Genomic DNA, 22,049 nt, shown 5'->3' on the forward strand with positions numbered 1-22,049 from the left:
GATTGCTAGACAAAGTAGTATTGATTTGGTGGATATGTATGCCAATTGTGGTGTACTCGCACAAGAATGACAAGTTCTTTGAGATCTCCCTTCTTGATATGCTCACTTAGGATGCACTATCTGCTAGATACATCCACCAATAGGGCCAAGTAAGGAAGTAGTGGACTATTTTGAATAGATGGAGCAAAAGGGCCTCTTAAAATGCAATGACATTTGCCTGCATCTAAAAGCCTATGGGAGTAAAGGAGCAATTGACAAGGGGGAACAAATTTACAATGCGATTGCTAAATAGGAGATGATGTAGGAAATATTTTTTTTCTTGGCAATGTGCTGGTGTGTATGTATGTCAAGTGTGGTGGCGTTGAAAAAGAACACCAAGTACTTCAGGAGATCCTTTCTTGGGATGCTATTCCTTGGATTGCACTAATAACATGATATGCCCTCTACAGGGTCGAGATGACCAAGCATCAAACTTTTTTGAATAGATGTAGGGCAAGGCTTTTGTCTAGATGTGTAGATGTATTCCCTTGGACTACATTCATTGTGTAAAATGCCCTTCAAGGACTAAGTCATGATGATCATCATAAATACCTAGATTTTGATAGAGACTTGAGTTTGCCATCTAAACCTTAATTTCTTCCAATCCTCCATTCCACGGAAACCTGCTTGAATAACAAAATGACAATTGCGTGCACCTTTCTATAAGCCTTCTGAACTTGCCATCCATGCACACGTTTCTAAATTTGAACGGATGCAACTTCTCTCTTCAAGTTTTCATACTACTTTTGAGCAAGCTTACTTGAAATTTGAAAGAGCTCAGAGAAAATATTGAAACAGCTCATCATCCTGCAATTCACTTCCCCCATGACAACAGCTTATTGTTTTCCTCACATTTCTAATGTTGGCTTTGAAAGTCACTAGCAATCCATTTTAAGTTTAAAAAACTTAAATGAAGAAACCCATAAAGTAATATTAAGTAGCTCCTCTTGTTGCTGCTCAAAAAACCCTTCAAAATAACAATTGCCTTTCATATTTAGCTTAATTGCAGCCTCTTACCAAAAGGGCTTCACACTTGATAATTACTCAATTTGATCTTCTTCAAGGAGAACCTAGAAAGGCTACGATTTCAAATGCTCAAAATCTAGAATCAACCTTTCAAAATGTGAAAAGGGTTATCTGAAACAAAATGATTACGATGTCTTGCATTGTTCAAAACAAACTACCGATTCAAATCTGTGTACTTTCAATCCTTGAAACGAGTTGTTCCGATTGAGGAGAATTTGTACGAAGACTTGGAGGATTCACCAAGAAATGGAGGAAAAATGTTATAGGTACATATTTTATCATATTTTTATTGAAATAATAATCGTATAAAAATATGTTTAATTTAATTTGTGCAAGATTAAGCTTAATGGAATGTGCAAGTGAGCACAAGATTAATATATGTGCAAATGTACACAAAGTTATTTTATGTAACAAGGCCCATTAGTAATTATATTTGGGCAAAGGTTTTTTATATGTACAAACCTTAGGGATTTTGATATGGTTATAAATATATAAAGCAATACTCCAAAAGTGGGAAAAGCAAGCCTAATTTGTATACTCATCTATTCTTAGCTCCTTGGGCTATTTTTATTAATAAAATTCTCTAAATACTCATGTCGTGGGAAGGGGAGCTACACGACATGGAGGGGGAGTTGCACCCAATCTTGTCTTGATGGTGATGTTATTCTATTCCCCTTGCCTTGTGTTATGCTATGTTATTTGATTTCAATTTAATTCAAGTCTTTGTTTTAATTTTTGTTATATTTTATGAGTTTTTAATTATTTCTTTAAAAAGTACAAAAAGGGTCTTGTGACAGTGGTATTAGAGCTTTGGTTTAATTTAATCTTCTTGAAGCCGGTCAAAGATGTGGACAAAGAGGTAAAAGAGAAAAAAGGCACAGGTGATTTTGGTAAATTTTCAATTTAATTTGATAGTCTTTCAATTTAAATTTAAATTGAAGAAGAATATGTTTATGTTTATGTATGGTTGAAATAAAGCTTGTCTTTAACCACTGGATGACAACAAATACGGATCACTAAGAAAGCTTGTCTTTAACCACTCGACGACAACAAATACGGATCACTGGATGACTCACTCACTCTCACTCGATGACTCACTCACTCTCACTCGACAACAAATAGGGATCAATCTATTGCCCAAAAGGTAAAGCAAGGTGGAAAACGACAACAAATACTGATCATTGGATGACTCACTCACTTGGATGACTCACTCACTCTCACTCCACAACAAATAGGGATCAATCTATTGCCCAAAAGGTAAAGCAAGGTGGAAAACCATCAGTAGGTTTATAAAAAGCACAAAACCACCTTCCTCAACTCTAATCCTCTTCATAATTCATCACAGGTATGGATCGAATCAAAAAATTGAGAAGGTCAAATCTTTGATTTCAGAATTGCTAAACCTATCCTTTGCTCAATTTGTATAATGGAGGGTTCAAGATTTTATTTTCTTCTTAATAATAAAGAAGGAGGTAGTTTTCTTTTTCCATTAATTTGGAGATTAAATTCTTGATTAATAATCTTAGAATTAAGAAGCAAATCATGGCATTAAGGGCACAAGCGGGTGGACTCGGCTAAATATAAATCACATGCATAGTTTCTTCTTCTCTCTCTTCGCAGGCAGCGTGGCCTGAATTTCATCCTCCCTTTGGTTTTCTCAGAGTGCTGTGCACTGTTGAAGCCTTTGGAGAGGCTTATTAAGCTTTAGTTAATAAGCCTTTTTAGTTAAAACTTAAAAAGCTAATTTATATATGTATATAAACAAAAAGCTTCAGGCTTTAAGCATTGTTGTGGCGCACGAGTATGGGGGGCAGACTATGATTTTTTTTTAAAGTTTAATGCCTAAGCTTTAAAGCATTATATATATATATATATATATATATAAGAAGCTTGGTTAAGGTTTTGATAAAAGCCTAGTTAAATCTTGGTTAATATATATATATGAAAGCCTTAAAAAAAAGAGAGAGTTTATATTTACATAAATCTTCTACTCTTTTCATTGTATCTTCTACTCTTTACATATATGAAAGCTTTCTATTAAATCTTCTAATATTTTCATTGTTTGATATATGTATATATGTATGTCTATATATATATATGTATATATAACAAGAGTTTTAAAACCTTAAAATTTTATATTACGATCTCTTAAAAAACAATAAATTCAAAGGCTTTCAAAATGTTTTTATCTCCTTTTTTTATAATCTAACTTAAATATCCCATGATTATATTATTATTATTAATTCTTTCACAAAACGTCGAAGTTACTCCAAGGCCTTTCTTCAAGGCTTAGAAAAGTCCCTAAATTTTTTGTTTCAATCTAATTATTTTTGTAATGCAGAGATTATAATATATTCAGGATATCTACAACAATGTGCGAAACTTCAAGAGTTTTCATATTTCTATTGTTGTGATATTTGAACACCACTTTTATTGTTTATTCTCAACTCATCACACCTTGAGGTGTGCGAAACTTCAAGAGTTTTCATATTTCTATTGTTGTGATATTTGAACACCACTTTTATTGTTTATTCTCAACTCATCACACCTTGAGGTATTTTTTCTTATATGTGATTATTAATTGCATTAGTCATATCTACATTTGTTTATCTAACACTTTACTATGTAGATGTGCTTCCCCAACATCATATGAGTATGTATTCAACCCATTCATTACTTGCATTATGTGTTTAAAATTGACACTAACTAATTCAAATATATGCATCCTAGGACTTCTTTTAAAATTGTTTGGTACCATGTAGCATGTACAATAATATTTGTCTTAGAGAATGATTCCACCACTTCCAAGTAAGTTCCTCCATTTTCCATAATTAAAGCATCACCTATGCTTGTGATATTTGTTTCCTTTTAATGATGTATTTTGTAGCAAAGCTATTTGACATTTGCAAGTAAGTTGTTATCCTTCATAACTTAGTAAATAATTCTTTTAATAATTCTATGTATACTTTATCTTTCAGACAATGATTCAAACACTTTCCAAGTAAGCTTCTCATTTCTAACCTTACAAAAGTGATCATGCTTAAATATTCATTAATAAAACTTTAAACCATATGACTATAATTTTTATTTCTTATAAATTCGTAATTAAATATAACCCTAGTTACGTTGGTACGACTCTCTTACGCTTCAGTTTCATGTTTATTATTTAAGTCTATTTCAACTACAAATATAAATTAATCTTTCATCATCTATACTTGTTCACTTAATCAAGATGGTTAGAATCATTACTGGTTATTCGTGTTTTATTAAATTTATCCATTCTTCATTTATAATCTCACATCCCCTCAAACAACCTTTCCAACTCAAGGTTAGCATTTTCCTATCCTTATATCCATAACCAATTTAACTTTTATTTTTATGATAAGTTTCTCATAAGATTTTGATTAATAAATTTTTATACCCTATCCATAGAAGTAATAACGATTCACATCTCTTTCGAGTGCTAATACAGATTATTTCTATGACACCAACGATGGAGGTATACATATGTATATACTCACTTTTATTTACAAGACTTTTTCATATGAGTTTTTATAATATTTTTACAACCTAAGAGCCTAATTAATAAACCTTAGATTCAACATTAAGATTAGTTCAAGTTCAATAATGTAAATAAAATTTCTAGATAGAGAACATTTATGTCGGAATTTAAGTTTTAGAGGTAACTGGCCACTCCGCCTCAAACTTTTATGCTGTAGGAAGTGATGTATGGAATTAATGTGGTGGTATGGGACATCAGATTGGTTTCATTTACTTACCCCAGACACATTTATGTCTTCTATCTTCTACTATCCTATGCGTGTATGTATAACGTGTCTATGTGGTATGGGACTTTAGACTCGTCTTACATACATTCATTTGATTGGTTCATTGTATATGCATTATGTGTAGATCTAGTCTTCCACATCAATCATATGCATTATGTGTTGATCTAGTCTTCCACATCAATCATGAAGCCATCCTCTAAGGTGTTTAGGCAACTGTATATCGGGGATGCCCGTATATGGCATGCTTGTGGGCCTCCACTGTTTGTTTTAGTTGGTTCAAATGGAGGGGTGATTCCCGGGGTACTTATGCCTGGCAAACATGTGTGTGGCTGTTATTTGAATATTTAAGGGTTGTCTATATCTCAAGACGACATTAGGATTAGTTGATGTGTTTAATTAATTATTTAACTAATGTGGATAGTGTCTGCTTATAGCAACGAGAAGTGCAAGGGTACCGATTGAGGTGTCGCACTATATGAGATGTGCGAGGGTACCGATTGAGGTGTTGTATGGCTAGTGGATTGAGTGGTGGTTTGAAGATAATCATTTTTCTTTTGTGAATCATGTATTAGACTTTTTTGTGCATATTATTTTTGTTTCAGGTGTGACGATCACCAATTTTGGTGTCGCATGAGTTTTCTTGTGTATTCCATGTCCATAAGAACTTCTGAGCCATGCCTTTTCATGCCTATGAGCCATGTTCGGACCTCTGAGTTTACCTTGCAGGTTATGATATTTTTCTTACACAACTAAGGAAAATTGCTTCCTCAAACGTCTACCTCTATGGCCCCCCTTCGACAGAATTTCCCCAACCATGGTTAGGAGCTCAACCCAAGCCCTAACCCATGGCTTCATGGACTATAAATATGCTCCCCCCCCTTCTTCTTCTCTCTCAAACACCCAAAATCACACCCCTCATACCCAATTCAATCCCTAGCACACCCAAGCGCCCACAACTCATTTGCATCTTGCATCTCATGGATCGCCCATCACAAACACACACTCTCACATAGTGCAAGCACCCAAATAAATCCCACCCTCATTAGTTCTCAAAAAATCATCAAATATGTCACTTAGGATGTGAATGTAACACCATATCAATCTTGCACCTAGCACCAATGCTTTTATGATTCCATGCATCCTTACCCTCATCACCTCACCATTCCCACCCTTTAGGAATTAGGGAAAACTAGCTGGGTTAGAATTCAAGGGAATCATGTTGCACAAAATCATCATGTCTAGTGAAGCATAAAATCAAGCTTGCACACAAGCACTTCATATTGTCAATTCTCTACATCATGCTACTTAGTGTAACTCCACCTTTGGGAAGGTTATGCATGATAGCCCCAAGGATTCGAAGGGCAAGCATCATGAGGAGTCTATGGTTTTGGGGAATTTGGTGAAATGTCATACCTTTTTCAGGGTTTTTCTATTTTGGAGAAGGTTTCCTTTCTCATGGCACTCAATTTCTCATTCTCTCCCATCCTCTCTCCCCCTCAAAGGGTTCACCTAAAAAAATGTAAGTGTACCACGTGAGTTCAAAAGGAGAGGTAACACGATTGCCTTAACAGGAGGGGTTTTTTAATTCAACTTTAGAAAAAAATCATTTAGTTCATAAGTAAAGAGCGGTTGTTTTATTGGGAGAAATTTTTTAGTTAAGGGGTTTTTTTAATACCTCTTGAACATACGTGATACCTAGGGTTTTCTAGTAGTGCACCCCTCGAGCTCTCCCCTTACAAGCTTGTACCCCTCGAGCTCTCCCCTTACAAGCTTGTACATATACGGAACCCTTTGAATAAATAATCACTCCTTTTCTCTTTCATGGCTTTTATGTGTTTCTTAGCATTTCATTTGAGGGGGTTTGAGTTGTGTATTTGAGGCGATGTTCATTTGGGGTCATGTCTGTTGAGATTCAAGCTCGATGTCAGTGTGAGCCAGCTATGCTATGTGCTGGCAGATTAGGTAGGAACATGTGTGAGACATAAATGACCGCGTGTCCAGCTGGTCATAGTGTGTGGACATTAGCTAGGGTTAGTAGAGTGTGGACACAACTCATTGTGTGGTGTGTGGATTATGGATTAGTGCATTATGCTTTGTGTGAGAGTGGACATGGCTTCCCTCTATGGTTAGGGTTTGCAATATACATTAGGGTTTGCTCCTGTGTGTGTGTCTCCTTCTCCTCTACCGATCTTTCAACAAACAGAATGATTTGAGAGGGGGAAGAGCACAACGTGGTGGTCATTATGGTGGAAACTATGCACAACATGGTGGCAACTATGCATCAAGTAGCAATGATGGAACTGCAAATCATTTGTTTGCCATGAAGCATGTTGTGGGTTCTATGACAACAAATGCTGAGAATGATGATACATGGTATATAGACTCAGGAGCATCAAACCATATGACATGTCATGGTGAATGGTTTGAGCACATGAAGCCAATGGATGTCAAAGGCTATGTGGAAATAGGTGATGATACTCAGCATGTCATTACACATGTTGGAAGTGTACCATTGGTCATGCATAATGGTCAGACAAAGTCTATGTCAGATGTGCTGTATGTGCCTTCGATCACTAAAAGCTTGGCCTCAGTTGGTCAAATGGTAGAACAGGGATTACAGGTTAGATTCAATGAGCATGGATGCTTCGTTGAAGACTTCAAACATGGATGTAGAGTGATTGCTAAAGGCAAGAAAGAAGGAAGACTGTTTAAGCTGGATGCTGGAATTCCTGAGCTAAAATCAGTCATGTTCTCAAAGAGCAGGAATGTGGTACAGGACATTGATATGTGGCACAAGAGGATTGGCCATGTAAATATACAGAGATTAAAGAACATGCAAACAAGAGGCATTGTCAATGGATTGCCTAGGTTCAAATATGATGGACATATGCATGTTTGTGAAGCCTGTCAGTTTGGGAAGCAGGCAAGGTTGAGGTTCCCTAGAGAAGGAAATATGAGTAACAGGCCACTTGAGATCGTGCACAGTGATGTATGGGGTCCTGCACAAAACCCATCTATCAAAGGCAGTTTATACTATGTTACATTCATTGATGACTTTAGCAGGATGACATGGATATACTTTCTGAAAGAGAAGAGTGAAGTGTTGGAAAAATTCATGGATTTCAAAGCTTTTGCAGAAGAGCAGTATGGCTGTTGGATTAAATGTCTGAGGACAGATGGAGGTGGTGAATACACCTCAAAAGCTTTTGAGCATTTCTTGAGGAAGCATGGAATAAGAAGACAATTGACTTGCAGAGAATAGAGTCATATGTGAAGTGGCAAGGGCAATGCTTAATGAAAAGAGAATGCCAGATTACTATTGGGCAGAAGCATGTGCTACTGCAGTTTATATATTGAACAAAACACCTACAGCAGCCATTCATGGAAGCACGCCAGAGATGCGGCTCACAGGTTACAGGCCAGACATTGGACATCTTAAAGTTTTTGGATGAAAGAAGAAGAAGGATATATATATGAAAATTTAAGAATATATATATATATATATATATATATATGAAAATTTAAGAACATACATATAATTTTTAAATTTTGAAATGTCTAGGTTGTCAAAGTCATGCAGCAGTAGCACGCACACCACCCTTGGGCACTAAGAAATGTCTGTGGTTGGCTCCCATATGCTAGCCGTTGCTCCCCCCCAAAAACCAGACTGGAGGAGATATCTATTGACAGGGTGCCACCACACCCTATATATGGCTCTTCAACTTCCCATGCTCTTGCATATGGGATAATCCACCACCACAACTTGTAGTCATGGGATAACTCGAGAGTAGCTACGAGATTCGCCATCTCTATGGTCTCCTTCAACTTAAGTACCTCAATTAAACAACAGAGGTTAGGACCACACATGTTGAGATCTAATACCATGTCAAATTCATGTAGCAATAGCACGCACACACTACAAGGGATCGGGCTCATACCCACGCTCCTAGCTGCTAAAAATGACTTGTGGAAAAAAAGTTACGGGCCCGTGTATCAGCGCATGTATCGCAGCCAGAGACATGCGTGTAAAAGCGCGTGTATAGAAATAGTCAGACGCGCTGATACACGGCTGAATACACGCGTTTTGTCAATTTAGCTGCACTTAGACGCACTGATAGGAGGGTGTATACATGCGTTTTGGCAATTTAGCAGCGCTTATACACGCGTATTTCACAGAGTATCCGCGTATTGCACAGAGTATCCACGTATATACACGCAACTTTTCTAGATTTGACGCGTCTATACACGCGCATCTCACAGAGTATCTGCGTTTATACACGTAACTTTTTGCAGAGTTGACGCGTCTATACACGCGAACAGAGAGCAAAAAGAAAAATCAAGATAGTGCTATTTGGTACCTGAATGCTGTTCCAGCACTCTCTGGATTTTTTTTTGGGTGCATTGCACCATCCTCGAGGAAGATTTAAGACAAGAACGACATGAATGCATACATTGTCAATACACGATTCAAGACAGACGTGAATGCAATACTATCAATTCACGATTCAATATTACTATCAAAATTTTGTGTGTACATATATATACAAGGGAGTCCATATGTCGAAGTAGCCCATGGCTTCAGTTACAAAAATATATATACAACCACATCCTCAATATGGAATGTGATACTATAAGTCTGAGTACTACTCAGACCTAGATGACGACTCGCTGCTCCCTCCATGATCAGATGAGCTCACATCGGTCGGAATGTCCGATGAGTAGTGCTCACGTCCACCCTCTGCAGTGGCGGCGGGTGGATCATCACCAGGTGTGCAGCAGCAGCTTGTGCATGTTCAAGTAATATATAGTATATAAGTATATATATATGTAATTCAATAAACCAAAATCATTCATTTAGAGTTTTCAAGTAACTGTCGACCGTATGGTATCATGGCCATCTCAAACTGCACGTCCGTAGTAATACGTCCCTCGGCTCTGAAGAGGGCCCACGTCACGTCTGCTATGCCGGCGAGCATACCCAGTATCGTGGACTGTGGGCTTCCTCCCCGCCGTAACCCGTCGCTGTATCATAATCAACACAATTTGTAAGATTAAAACAATCATAGAATCAATGAATTAAGTAAACAATCAAATAAAGTGGCAAGATACTTACGAACTCTGCCTCCCATGACTCGATGCCGCCAGATCCGAAATGTGAAGATCCAATGGTCTCCATCTGGATCCGTCCTGCCTCCACATGCTGCCTGCTCTTCACGCCACCCTCTACTCGTTTCTTTGCCTCCTTCCACTCGCGTTTGTGCGCAGTGTGGCAGGTTTCTCGACAGGATAGCCACCCGCAGCTACATTTAGCCCATCATCGTACGCGAGTTTCTTAAGGTGAGATCTTTTATTACTTAAGATCTCCCTTATTCGCGTCCTTCCCCATACATCTGAGAATGTCGCATGTGGGGGATTGGGGTACCGACTATGTACAACATCTATCACCTCCCCAACTAATCGGCTATTTTGATCTTTAAATCTAATAAAACAATTTCTATACAAGTTTGATACTACCCCACGCATGTACTCCATTACCTCTTTCCCCCTCGCATCCATTACTATCCCGCCCCTATCCGTCACATCATAGCAGATCACTCCCTCCACCTCTCTCATCTCCTCCTCATCCTCACTGTCTCCTCTAACTCTTCTCCCTCTATCTCCTCTCTCACCGCGTGCCCTACTACCTCCTCATCCTCACTGTCTCCTCTAACTCTTCTCTCTCATCTCCTCCTCATCCTCACTGTCTCCTCTAACTCTTCTCCCTCTATCTCCTCTCTCACCACGTGCCCTACTACCTCCCCCACCAAAGCACCCGCCGCATCCTCCACTCCCACTCTTCCTACTGCTGCGGGTGGAGTCACGACTGGGGGATTGTCTACATGACGGTGGCTGTGAGCCCTGACGTGACAGTGGCTCTGAGGGAGTACGTGTGATGGTGGCTATGAGCCCTGACGTGACGGTGCCTGGGAAGGTGTGCGTGAGTGTGTCTGGGGACGGGGTATGTCTCCTCGGTGGAGGGCGTGGAAGAGGAGAAGCTGCATGCCGTCTCGTCGGACTCGCAGGCATAGACGGTAGTGGAGTGAACTGGATACTCGGGGGGGCGAGGTCTAGATACAGGCATGGAAGGAGGGGGATGAGCATACATGTACTCTGTAAGCTCAACTCGACCAGGATGGCACCCAAAATGATTTAGCATCTCCATCATCCAAGTGCTGTACGCAAATGGATCGGATGAAGAACCTGGATCCATAAAGAATCTGCAAAAATAAAAGTATATACATGATTGCATCAAAGCACGAATGCAAGTTAGCATATATGATTTTGTGAAGGCAAGCCATATGCAGATGGGATCATCTCTCTGAAGTACTTGGATCGCAAGCATGGGTGAAACACAGTCACGTGTATACACCCGTCCAAAAACGCGTGTATATGCGCGTGAACTGCTGTACAGACAGGATACACGCAGACATACATGCGTTCCTACACGCGGCCTGTGGAAAAAAAATTTTAAAAGCGACCGACCTCCGACAAATCGTCCTTATAAAAAGTCCACTGTTGCCCACTGTCATAATCGTTCACCAGATGGCAACCAGAGAAGGAGAAGGACGAAGACAAACGCATAAAGGAAAGAGACAATAGCATAAACAAATGGAAGGAAAGAGACAGGACAAAGGACAAACTGACTCACCTCTGAAAAAGTGAGTCTTCTTTTTGGCTGGTTCCCTTCACCCGTGTGTGCTCCTTGTCTGCTCCTTGCACTTAGGTTTAGTGCTCTGTTGGAAGAGGCGGCAACGAAGGAGAGCAAATCTTTAGTTTGAAAATGTTTATTTGGAGAAGGCGGGTTATTTTTAGGTATGGACAGGTCGTCGCGTGTAATAGCGAGTGTAACAACGCATTTATAATAAATCAGCCGCATTTATACACGCAATTTTTAGGATGTAGTCGCGTTTATACACGCGATTTTCAGCATATAGCCCTATTTATACACGTGATTTTTAGGATGCAGCCGCATTTATACATGCCATTTTTAGGATGTAGCCGCGTTTATACACGCGATTTTCAGGATGTAGCCGCGTTTATACACGCGATTTTTATACTTTCATTAAAAACTGATTATGATTTTGTGTTTGCTCTTTTGTACATAGGATGTCATCAACCTCCTCAAGCAGTTCTGGTGATGAGGATGAGAGAATGCATCATCGTAATCGCGATGTGTGGTTGGGACAAAGGATCAAGTGTCATTGTACGAGCACGTCGAATTACCTTGAATCACATCTCCATGTATGGAGAATGGAATCAAACAGGTTTAGAGGTGAGTAGATGTAAATTGATAGTATTCAAATGACTCATGGTATCCAAATTAAATTAATGGAGTTGTAATATATATACTCTAATTGAAGCAGGATGCAGTACCACACCCTAACATGGTGCCCTACGCGCGGCGAGAGCACGTAAAGCGTCGACGAGATGATGCTGGAGCTTCGGGATCTATTGTCCGAGATGAGTGGGAAAGGGATGACAATAGCCCTGCACCCCATGAAGTTGTGGAAGAGGAAGTGTTTGATGATATAGTGCGGTAACTTTTTAGGGATGATCCCAAAGGTATAGACGATGATGATATGGAACAAGAGCATCTATACAAGGCTTCATCGACACCGATTTTTGAAGGGTGCACATTCTCTATTTTACGTGCTTCACTTGAACTACTCAATATACAAACAGTTTATGGATGGAGCAATGCAAGTCTTGACGCATTATTGAAGTAAGCATTCTAACTTGCAAATTTGAATTAGTGGTTTAGGGTTTAGGACTAATTGATGATATTGGATGCAGGCTATTATCAAACATGCTTCCAAAGGGGAATAGACTACCCACCTCAAGAGACATAGTGAGGCGCTATGTGACATCTCTTGGAGGATTAGATTATGATCGCATACATGCATGCGTCAATGATTGCATTCTCTTTCGTGGGACGCATAAGGAGGCTCGACATTGTCCCACTTGTGGTGAAGCAAGGTATAGAACAGATGTGAAGAGTTTTGATGTGAAGAGCAATGCAAGTCTTGACGCATTATTGAAGTAAGCATTCTAACTTGCAAATTTGAATTAGTGGTTTAGGGTTTAGGACTAATTATTGATGATATTGGATGCATGCTATTATCAAACATGCTTCCAAAGGGGAATAGACTACCCACCTCAAGAGACATAGCGAGGCGCTATGTGACATCTCTTGGAGGATTAGATTATGATCGCATACATGCATGCGTCAATGATTGCATTCTCTTTCGTGGGACGCATAAGGAGGCTCGACATTGTCCCACTTGTGGTGAAGCAAGGTATAGAACAGATGTGAAGAGTTTTGATGTACCTCGTAAAGTCTTGCGACACTTTCCTATAATTTCTCGTATCAAACAAGTGCAAATCCATAGTAGAGCTCATGTCATGGCATTCCTCACATCGATCGGATGATGGCATGTGGAGAATTCTCGCAGACACTCCTGCTTGGAAGCATATTGAAGATGAGTGGCCCAGCTTTAAAACAGAGCCCAGAAACTTGAGACTTGGCCTAGGTATGGATGTAGTGAATCCATTTGGTTTCAAAAGCACCGCATACAGCGTGTGGCCAGTTGTGTTGTTGAATTACAACCTTCCACCATCAATGGCGATCAACAAGGGACATCTTATGTTATCCCTTCTAATTCCAGGGAAACATAAAGTCAAGCATATGGATGTACGAATGGTGGTGTTTATTAAAAGTGTTATGTAAAATGAGTTCTTAACACTTGATTGTAAGTGTGCTTATACTCTACATCTAAGACTCCTTTATTTTGTTGTTTAGAGTCCTAAATTTTTTTGAGGAATCCACTCATAATTGTTGTCTACAAAAAAAATACGCAAGTCATCTAGTTTGATGTTAGGATATAAATAAAAAAGGATAAGAGCTAGTAGCCACATATTAACTTTTGAAAATTATATGCTTGAACTAGAGTTAATGTTGGTGTTTACAAACAACTTTTTTTTCTACAACATAGATACAAAAGGCTGTAAAGAGAGGATTGATACAAAATATTATAAAATACTGGTTAGGCTCTCCCACAACATCCTTAGTTACATCTACTCTTATGATTTCTTGGGCCCTACTATATATTGTTGGAGGTATATTTATCCCTACTTGATCCTCTTATGATTGTTTTTCCCTTGCTCACCCACCACGCCCATAAAATGGAATCGTAATGCAAGAGTTGAACTATTTTTGAAACCTATCCATCAAATGTATGCCATGTGTGTTATGTTCACAGTAGCATGACAAGTGCTTGAAGAGCTTACTTCTTGCTTCTCACCTAGATGTTATCTCCAATAGGGCGGCCTAGGTGAGTAAGCATTAGAGTGTTTTGGAAAAATACAGCACAAGATTAGTTCCTTTTCAAATGCATGCTCTCTTTTTAGATGCAAAGACCTTTTCTAGCACCATGCAAGCCCATAGTAGCATAGGAATAAGGACAAGCGGAAATAAACTCATGACAGGATTGCTAGACAAAAGTTTTTACTGATTTGGTCGATATGTATGCCAATTGTGGTGCACTCGCAAAAGCACGACAAGTGGAGAGGTCCCTTCTTGATATGTTCTCTTGGAATGCACTATTTGCTGGTGGATATGTCCAACAGGGCCAAGTAGAGGAAGTAGTGGACTATTTTAAATAGATGGAGCTAAAGGGCCTCTTCAAATGCAATGAACTTTGCTTGCATCTAAAAGCCTATGGGAGCAAAGGAACACATGACAAGGGCGAACATAATTTATAATGTGACTGCTAAATAGGGGATGATGTAGGAAATAATTTTTTTCTTGGCAATGTGCAAGTGGTGTGTATGTATGTATGCCAAGTGCGGGGGGGCTGAAAAAGAACACCAAGTACTTCAGGAGCTTCTTTCTTGGGATGCTATTCCTTGGAGTGCACTAATAATAGGATATATTCCTTAGATGTATTCCCTTGGACTACATTGATTGTGCGAAATGCCCTACACAGGGGCTGGGTCATGATGCTCATCATCATAAATACCTAGAATTTGATAGTAGCCCTAGTTTTCCGTCTGAACTTGCAGAATTCCTTCCGAGCTTGCATTCCATGAAAACCTACTTGAATAACAACCTTTTTATAAGACTTCCAAGCTTGCCATCCACGCACACGTTTCTAAATTTGAACAGTTGTAGCTTCTCTCTTCAAGTTTTCATACTACTTTCGAGCAAGCTTACATGCAATTTGAAAGAGCTCAAAGAAAATATTCACTTGAACAGCACATCATCTACTACAATTCACTTTCCCATGACAAACAACTTATTGTTTTCCTCACATTTCTAACGTTGGCTTTGAAAGTCACTAGCAATCCATTTTAATCAAAAAAGCTGAAATGATTATGTCTAAGAACCCTCAAATAATGAATATAAACTCTCCAAAACAACCCATAAAGTAACATTAAGTAGCTCTTTAATAAAACATTCAACAAAGGGTTGTGATTTTGGAAAATCTAAAAAAGTTCACTAGCTAAGGTTTGATGGGTTGCATTCAGGAACAAACAGTTCAACAAGAAACAACTGCAACAGCAATTTGAGGAGCACATACCAAGTCTAATGCTAAAACTGAGAAAAAAAAACAATGCTTTCTTTACCACAAATAACATGTAATCATGGGTAGCAAAGTATTAAAAGAATGAGCAAAATCTATTTCAGATAATATATTGAGTCGACAAACATGCTTTAGGCACGTGCAGCAAGGATAGGATATTAAAGAGGAGCGAGAGAGGGTCCGTTTCTGTAATATGTATTTATATAGCAAGCACTGCCGTGCACGCAAGCCGCAGCTCCGCATATGACAAGTTCGCCAAGCCGGCGCAGCTTCGTCTTCATCGCCACTGAGAGAAAACGCAGGCGAGGCGAGGCGAGGCGTGCAGCTAGTGGCCTATAAATAACATAATTTGCGAATTAGAGGCTGCAAGGGAAGCTGGGAAATAAGTCGTAAGTAGAATTAATTATCTCATCTCCCTAGAGCGCCTGCTGTTGCCCGCTGCAAGATGGCGCTGCGTTTCAAGCAGCTTCTGGCGGTTGCGTTGATGGCCTGCCTGGTTGCGGCGGAGTCAGGTTTCATGATCAGGGGTGCCTCGGCCTATTCCGACAACTGCTCAGGCTCCGCCCTCTGCAGCTCGGTCAGCCAGAACGATTGCATTACAGCCTACAACCGCTTCGACAGTGGCACCACGTACTCAGCCTACACGTCCCGCGTGTCCGGCCACTGCACGGCCATCTTCCGATGCCAAGGCAGCTACCCCGCCACCACTGGTGCCGACCTCAAGAACGAGTTTTACCAGATCTACAACGGAGGCGGCTGTGGTAAATGCGGCAGCCACGCTTTCGACGGAGGAAATTGCGAGGCTACCCTCAATTACTGCGCCAGCTGCAAGGACTCTGGTTAAAATTCGTCGGAACCGCGCTGCTGCTGCTGCTCGTCGACGAGTGCTAAATAATAAGTGCCTTCTTCAAGCTTTCGAGTCTTCCCGTCTCACTCGCTTTATGAGACCGTAAATAATAATGGCTTATCATTATTAATAACAAGCATATGCTTCCTTTCCCTCGCCTACGTCCGACGCTGCTAGTGCTGTGCCTCTCGAGTCTTCACGCCTAATTCTGTGAAAGGGGATAAAAGTTAGTATCATCACTCTTGAAATATAAGGTGTCTCGGTCCAGACTTTATGGAAATTGTTTTTTCTTGCTCTACACCTAGGGGCTAGCTTAATGGGCTCTTCTTTTTTCTTGCTCTACACCTGGCTTCTCAAGGTCTTATAAAGCCCCCAACGTTCTTCTCAGCCTCCCTTCCATCCAATCTTTGGATTTTAAATCCTCCATCCCTACTCCAAGCCTCCCTTCCATCCAATCTTTCAAGTCCTTCCACGGAATAGGATTAGCTACTACACGTAGAGTTCTAATGGATATCTGGATTGGTAAGGAAAGGAAGTAACAGATATGTTGGCTCCCTTACATCCAATCTTTGAAGTCCTCGCACGGCATAGGATTACCTACAAGTAGAGTTCTACTGGATATCCGGATTGGTAAGGAAAGGAAGTCACATATCTCCTGGCTCAGAGCGCTTCTAAGTGTTGGTGTTAAGATCATCATAGTCCAAGGTGGGGGTCTGTACTTCTAGTTCCTCATCAATCAACCTTAGACTATTTTATTGATTTTCCGATGCATGCACATTAAATCCTTTTAATCAATTAATTTTTTACCATGCACATAACCCTAGGGCAAACCTCATACTCTAAATTTAAATATGGACTCATACTCCAAATTTAAATAGGCACATAACCCTAGAAGTATAGCGTGATGAATTAAAGTGAACAAATTTAGTAAGTAAATATGGATTGTAATATTGATTTAAGAAATGTTATGAGGTGCGTATACTGGTTATGAATATGAATGTAAATAGGACTAACATCGAGAGGTTAGCAACACTGAGAGGCTAACATCTAAACTTGGACTAACATGGAGAGGCTAACATCTAAATCTCGATCAGACAAACATCGAGAGGCTAGCACCATCGGCCATGATTCTGCAGTAGTCTAAAGTAATTGACCTGGATATGGGGACCTAAAGGAACTAGTCCTCCAGAGTATATTGGGACCTAAAGGAATTGGTTCAAAGCATATATTGTCTGTGTATAAGATTTTGACGATGATGATTATGTCAATCGACAACATGGATGACCACATTCCACCACTCAGAGCACCCATTGAATTACCTAGGCCTTATGTTAAAGTGTTTTATAATGCTATGCTTGGCACAGATGCTAGTCACAATCTTCTCTCCTTTGCTACATGATGGAATCAATTGTGGGTAAACGTCAACTTGAAAAGTCTAACATGAGAGAAAAGGGAATAGTTTTAAGGAAACCAAGTACCAAAGTACTTGGTTTCCTTAAAACTATCATCTATGGTGATAAACGATCACTTCATTTGATAGTTTTTTGGTCATGCGTGGAAGAACTTTAAAAGAACATGTCATTCTTGGGTGGACCTGGATCAATGTGGAATTGACTGGGCCACAAGTAGTGTCTCAATGGCAAAAATTCCTAACCCTGCACTTTTACACTCCTCAAACACTACCTTCACATCAAAGGCATTGGACTAACAAAAAGTATTTAAATGCCACAAGGAAAATGCCTCGAATAGACACAATCCAATGTCGTTCCCTCCACATCGACATCCACGTCGCCAAGATAAGGTCCTTAATCTTCAAGCTTCACATTCGTGAACATCTGTACCTCTATGACTACTAGTAGTAGATAATAAACAAGCCACAACCTACCCTTAAGTTGGTCCCTAAAGCTTCTCCATAAATCTGGATAGAACTAACATCGAGAGGCTAGCAAAACTGAGAGGCTAACATCTAAATCTCGACTAACATAAGTATATTGGGAGCTAAAGGAATTGGTTCAAAGCATATATTTTTAGTGCATATAAGAGTTTGACTTATGATGACTATGTCCATCGGATGATCATGGTTATCATGTTGGAGAGGTAATCGACAACATGGATAATCACATTCCGCCTCTTAGAACACCCATTGAATTACCTAGGACTTATGTTAAAGTGTGTTATAATGCTATGCTTGACACGGATGCTAGTCACAATCTACTCTCCTTTGCTACATGATGGAATCAATTGTGGGTAAACCTCAACTTGAAAAGTCTAACATGAGAATAGAGGGTATAAGTGCCAAAAATACCAAAGTATTCTTAAGGGAAAGAGAGAGACATGCTTTTAAAAAAAACATATAATTTAAGCATAAATGAAAATTTCTGTGTTTTATCACTACAATCCAATAAAGAACTTTAATTGTATTGAAAAGCCATTCAATTGAATGCTTCTCAAGCTTGAGAAGGGTTGAGAAGAGAGAACATTTGGAGATTAAAAAAAAGACCACACTTTACCTCCTAGATTGCTTGATTCTTTAATCAATGTAGAGGCCCCAACCAATCAATTGGTTTGGTATGTTGATGAAGACTCCATGGAAGATTGAAGAGAGAGAGAAACTCCAATCTCTCCAATTTGTAGAGGATTTTTAGAGGATAATAGAAAATATCATTATTTTAGTATAATACTGGCATAGTATAGTTCTCATATTTTTTTACAAAGGGCTAAGGATCTATTTATAGGTGAGGGAGGCCTCTAACCAAGTCTAACTAGTTTCTAGACTTTTTCAGGTTCAGTTTGTTGGCTGAATTTGGACGAGATTTAGACCTAGTTTGGCTCCCTTTTGATTTGGTTTGATCTAGGAGAGAGGAGAGATAAAAATATCACAATATTTTTTAGTTTAAAACTCCACCACACATGTGAAATAGGCACCTCCTTGAAGAGCCCCCTTCTCCTTATCAAGGTGTCAAAATTGAATCATTATACCCAAAATATCTCATTTTTTTTAGTAATATTCATAGTTTTTTACTAATAAGCCTTGTACTCAGTCAACTCTTCATCTTAAGTGGGCATTTACTCATTTTTGGGTATTTTTCTTTTATAAACTGGATTTATCTCCTCCCCACACTTGGATTGATCCTATTGGCCCATAGGAACCTTAATTGGACCATAATCCAAAAATTCCAAAAATCTAGACCCTTAGGCTAAGGTCCTTTATACTTATTTTCAATTAATTCCAAATGCACATTGGAAAGTTCTTTTTGAATTTCTGTTTCAGGGGAAACGATTTTAGACACTAGGAGGATTTTTATATCCAAAAATATCTCAATTTTGGATTACCTCTCTCTAGCATTTTCTCTCTCCAGGTCAAAACAAGGTAAAACAGAATCTTTCTATTATTTCAAAGAGGGGAATAATTACAAGATCAAAAGGGGAGGTTCTTACACCTGTACACCTCAAAAGCTGGAGGGAGGAATCTTACAAAAACCATACTCTTACGCATGTCAATAAAATCTTTTTATTTTGCAAATGATGCCACAATGTAGGCATAGGTCATTGCATTAGCCAAAAAACCATCATGTGGCATTTGTTCAAAATAAGAGCATTTTGACCTTGTTCTACCCCTAATCTGCATATAGTGCCATGAGTGCATTCAAAGCCTTTGGACATTACCCTTGCTAGTTCGAAGTTTGGTCCAAGTGAGTATATCCCTGCGACGAGCAGAAACAAACACACATGTACACACACAAAAACACACACGCACACTTTATTATCTCTCTCTCTCTCTCTCTCTCTCTCTCTCTCTCTCTCTCTCTCTCAAGTGCCACATTCTATACACATGGTATGCATTCCTGGTCTGGACGCGATAACCCTCCTACTAGCTTGATCGGAAGCATCTAGATCCAGCCTTGACAGCTGTAGACTTGATCATCCCCATCCATAAGCTTACGCACATCATTCCTTGAGTGTGCTTGGTGTGCACGGTTTCTCTCCTCGTGGGCACCATGTAGCCTGCCCAAGAGATCTTTCACCTTCTCCATCTGCTTCCATACTCTTCTCACCTCCTCAAAGAACATAGTTGCAGGTTCTCCCCTATGTCAATGATGATCTCCACCGTTTCCTCAACCGGCATCTGCCCATTCAACGTGTAGCAAAAGTCATTGTTCTTGAAGAGAAACCCTTGTGCTACATCTATTTGAAATAGTTCAAAGCATCTAGACACTACTCCTACTGAGCATATCCTTGGATGAGTGCACTCTAAGAGGACGCATATGTACTCTTAAGAAAATAAAGCAATTCTCTTGCTTTTGCAAGAAGTCTCTCTGTTCTTCTAAAAGAATACATCTTCGCTAGATCCTTTCCAATCACAATAGCATAGTGCATACCCAGAGTATACATCTCAAATAGTATACACACATACACCCCAATAGCACTTGCAATTTTTGTAAAAATGGTGTGGCTGTGTAGTGTAGTAGCACACTCAGATTTCTCTCTCTCTCTCTCTCTCTCTCTCTCTCTCTCTCTCTCTCTCTCTCTCTCTCTTGTTGTCCAACTATGGCTACAATAATCTCTCTCTCACACACTCTCTCTATCTCTCGTTTCAAAAACACACACACACACACACCACCGTGTTTCAAAAACACACATAGAATGTGTTTGGGGGGGAATCTACATGTAGGCGACGTGTAGAGAGGATCATCAGTCTCACAAAATTACAAATTGAATTTGCCTTCAGCGAACCTTAACAATGAAGTCATTAGTATCAACCTTATAAAATCTAGTAAAATGTTAAAAAGTTAAAAGTGCATGAATATGCATTCTCTAGTGTCAAGGATGCATGGGTTACGCATTCTGCAAGTTGTCCAACACCTCTCTCTTTCTTTCTCTATCTCTCCATTAGTATTGAATAATTTTAACCTCTGTATATTTCTCCATTAAAAATGAAGTTTCATTTTTCTTGCAAGTGCGTCTAGCGTCTCTCTCTCTCTCTCTCTCTCTCTCTCTCTCTCTCTCTCTCTCTCTCTCTATCTCTCTCTCTATTTCCATAATATTGAACCTCCAACAAGTGTGTCTAACATCTCTCTCTCTCTCTCTCTCTCTCTCTCTCTCTCTCTCTCTCTCTCTCTCTCTCTCTTCCTCGAGGGGATCACTCATAAATATGTAAGCATAGCACGTGGTTCAACAGAAGGGATACTTAAAATCCTTTTTTACACATTTTTTACATATAGAAGGGTACCATTTAAAGGGTCTATTCAGAGGTTGAATAGAAAAATGGTGTGTTTTATACATGAAAAATTTACAGATAAGGGGTTTTTAAAGTAGGCCTTGAACACACATGATATAGAGGGTTTACATATAGTGAACCCCCCGAGATTTTTCCTAAGGAGATGCCTAAAATTTATGCAACATGGCACCTTTAAAAGTAAACCATGTTGTTGCTATTGTATGTAGTAAGATGTTGTTGCTATTGTATGTAGTAAGATGTTGTTGCTATTGTATATAGTAAGAAGATACTCCACTTGGCATCACAACTTGAATCCAACCATGCCAAGAATAGTTGCATGGTTAGCGTGACACCTTATTTTGCATTGACATTGTGGCTCCATCTTCACATTCACCTTGGTAGTTTTGCATTGCTCTTTTGCCCTTGAAAAATTAGTACCTTGGCAAGGAAACCCCATTTGCATTCACACAAAACACAAAATAGTAAGATGCTCCCTTGAGTTAGATGTG

At 39.3% G+C, this 22,049-nt stretch overlaps 1 protein-coding gene across 1 annotated transcript; it reads left to right on the forward strand.

The window, feature by feature from the left end:
* The first annotated feature begins 15,829 nt into the window (after positions 1–15,829).
* LOC147641186 (meiotically up-regulated gene 117 protein-like) lies at positions 15,830–16,472 on the forward strand. The gene has a single exon (XM_086809955.1). It carries the CDS (start codon positions 15,921–15,923, stop codon positions 16,317–16,319), a length of 399 nt encoding a protein of 132 aa, XP_086666081.1. The 5' UTR covers positions 15,830–15,920; the 3' UTR covers positions 16,320–16,472.
* Positions 16,473–22,049: the final 5,577 nt, after the last annotated feature.

Source organism: Cibotium barometz, chromosome 2, assembly GCF_041138505.1.
Source record: "Cibotium barometz isolate CiBa-2024 chromosome 2, ASM4113850v1, whole genome shotgun sequence".
NCBI classification, from domain to species: domain Eukaryota; kingdom Viridiplantae; phylum Streptophyta; class Polypodiopsida; order Cyatheales; family Cibotiaceae; genus Cibotium; species Cibotium barometz.

What these genes read in the sequence shown, in the direction of transcription:
- LOC147641186 (XM_086809955.1), top strand. Translation starts at nt 15,921, where the DNA reads ATGGCGCTGCGTTTCAAGCAGCTTCTGGCGGTTGCGTTGATGGCCTGC.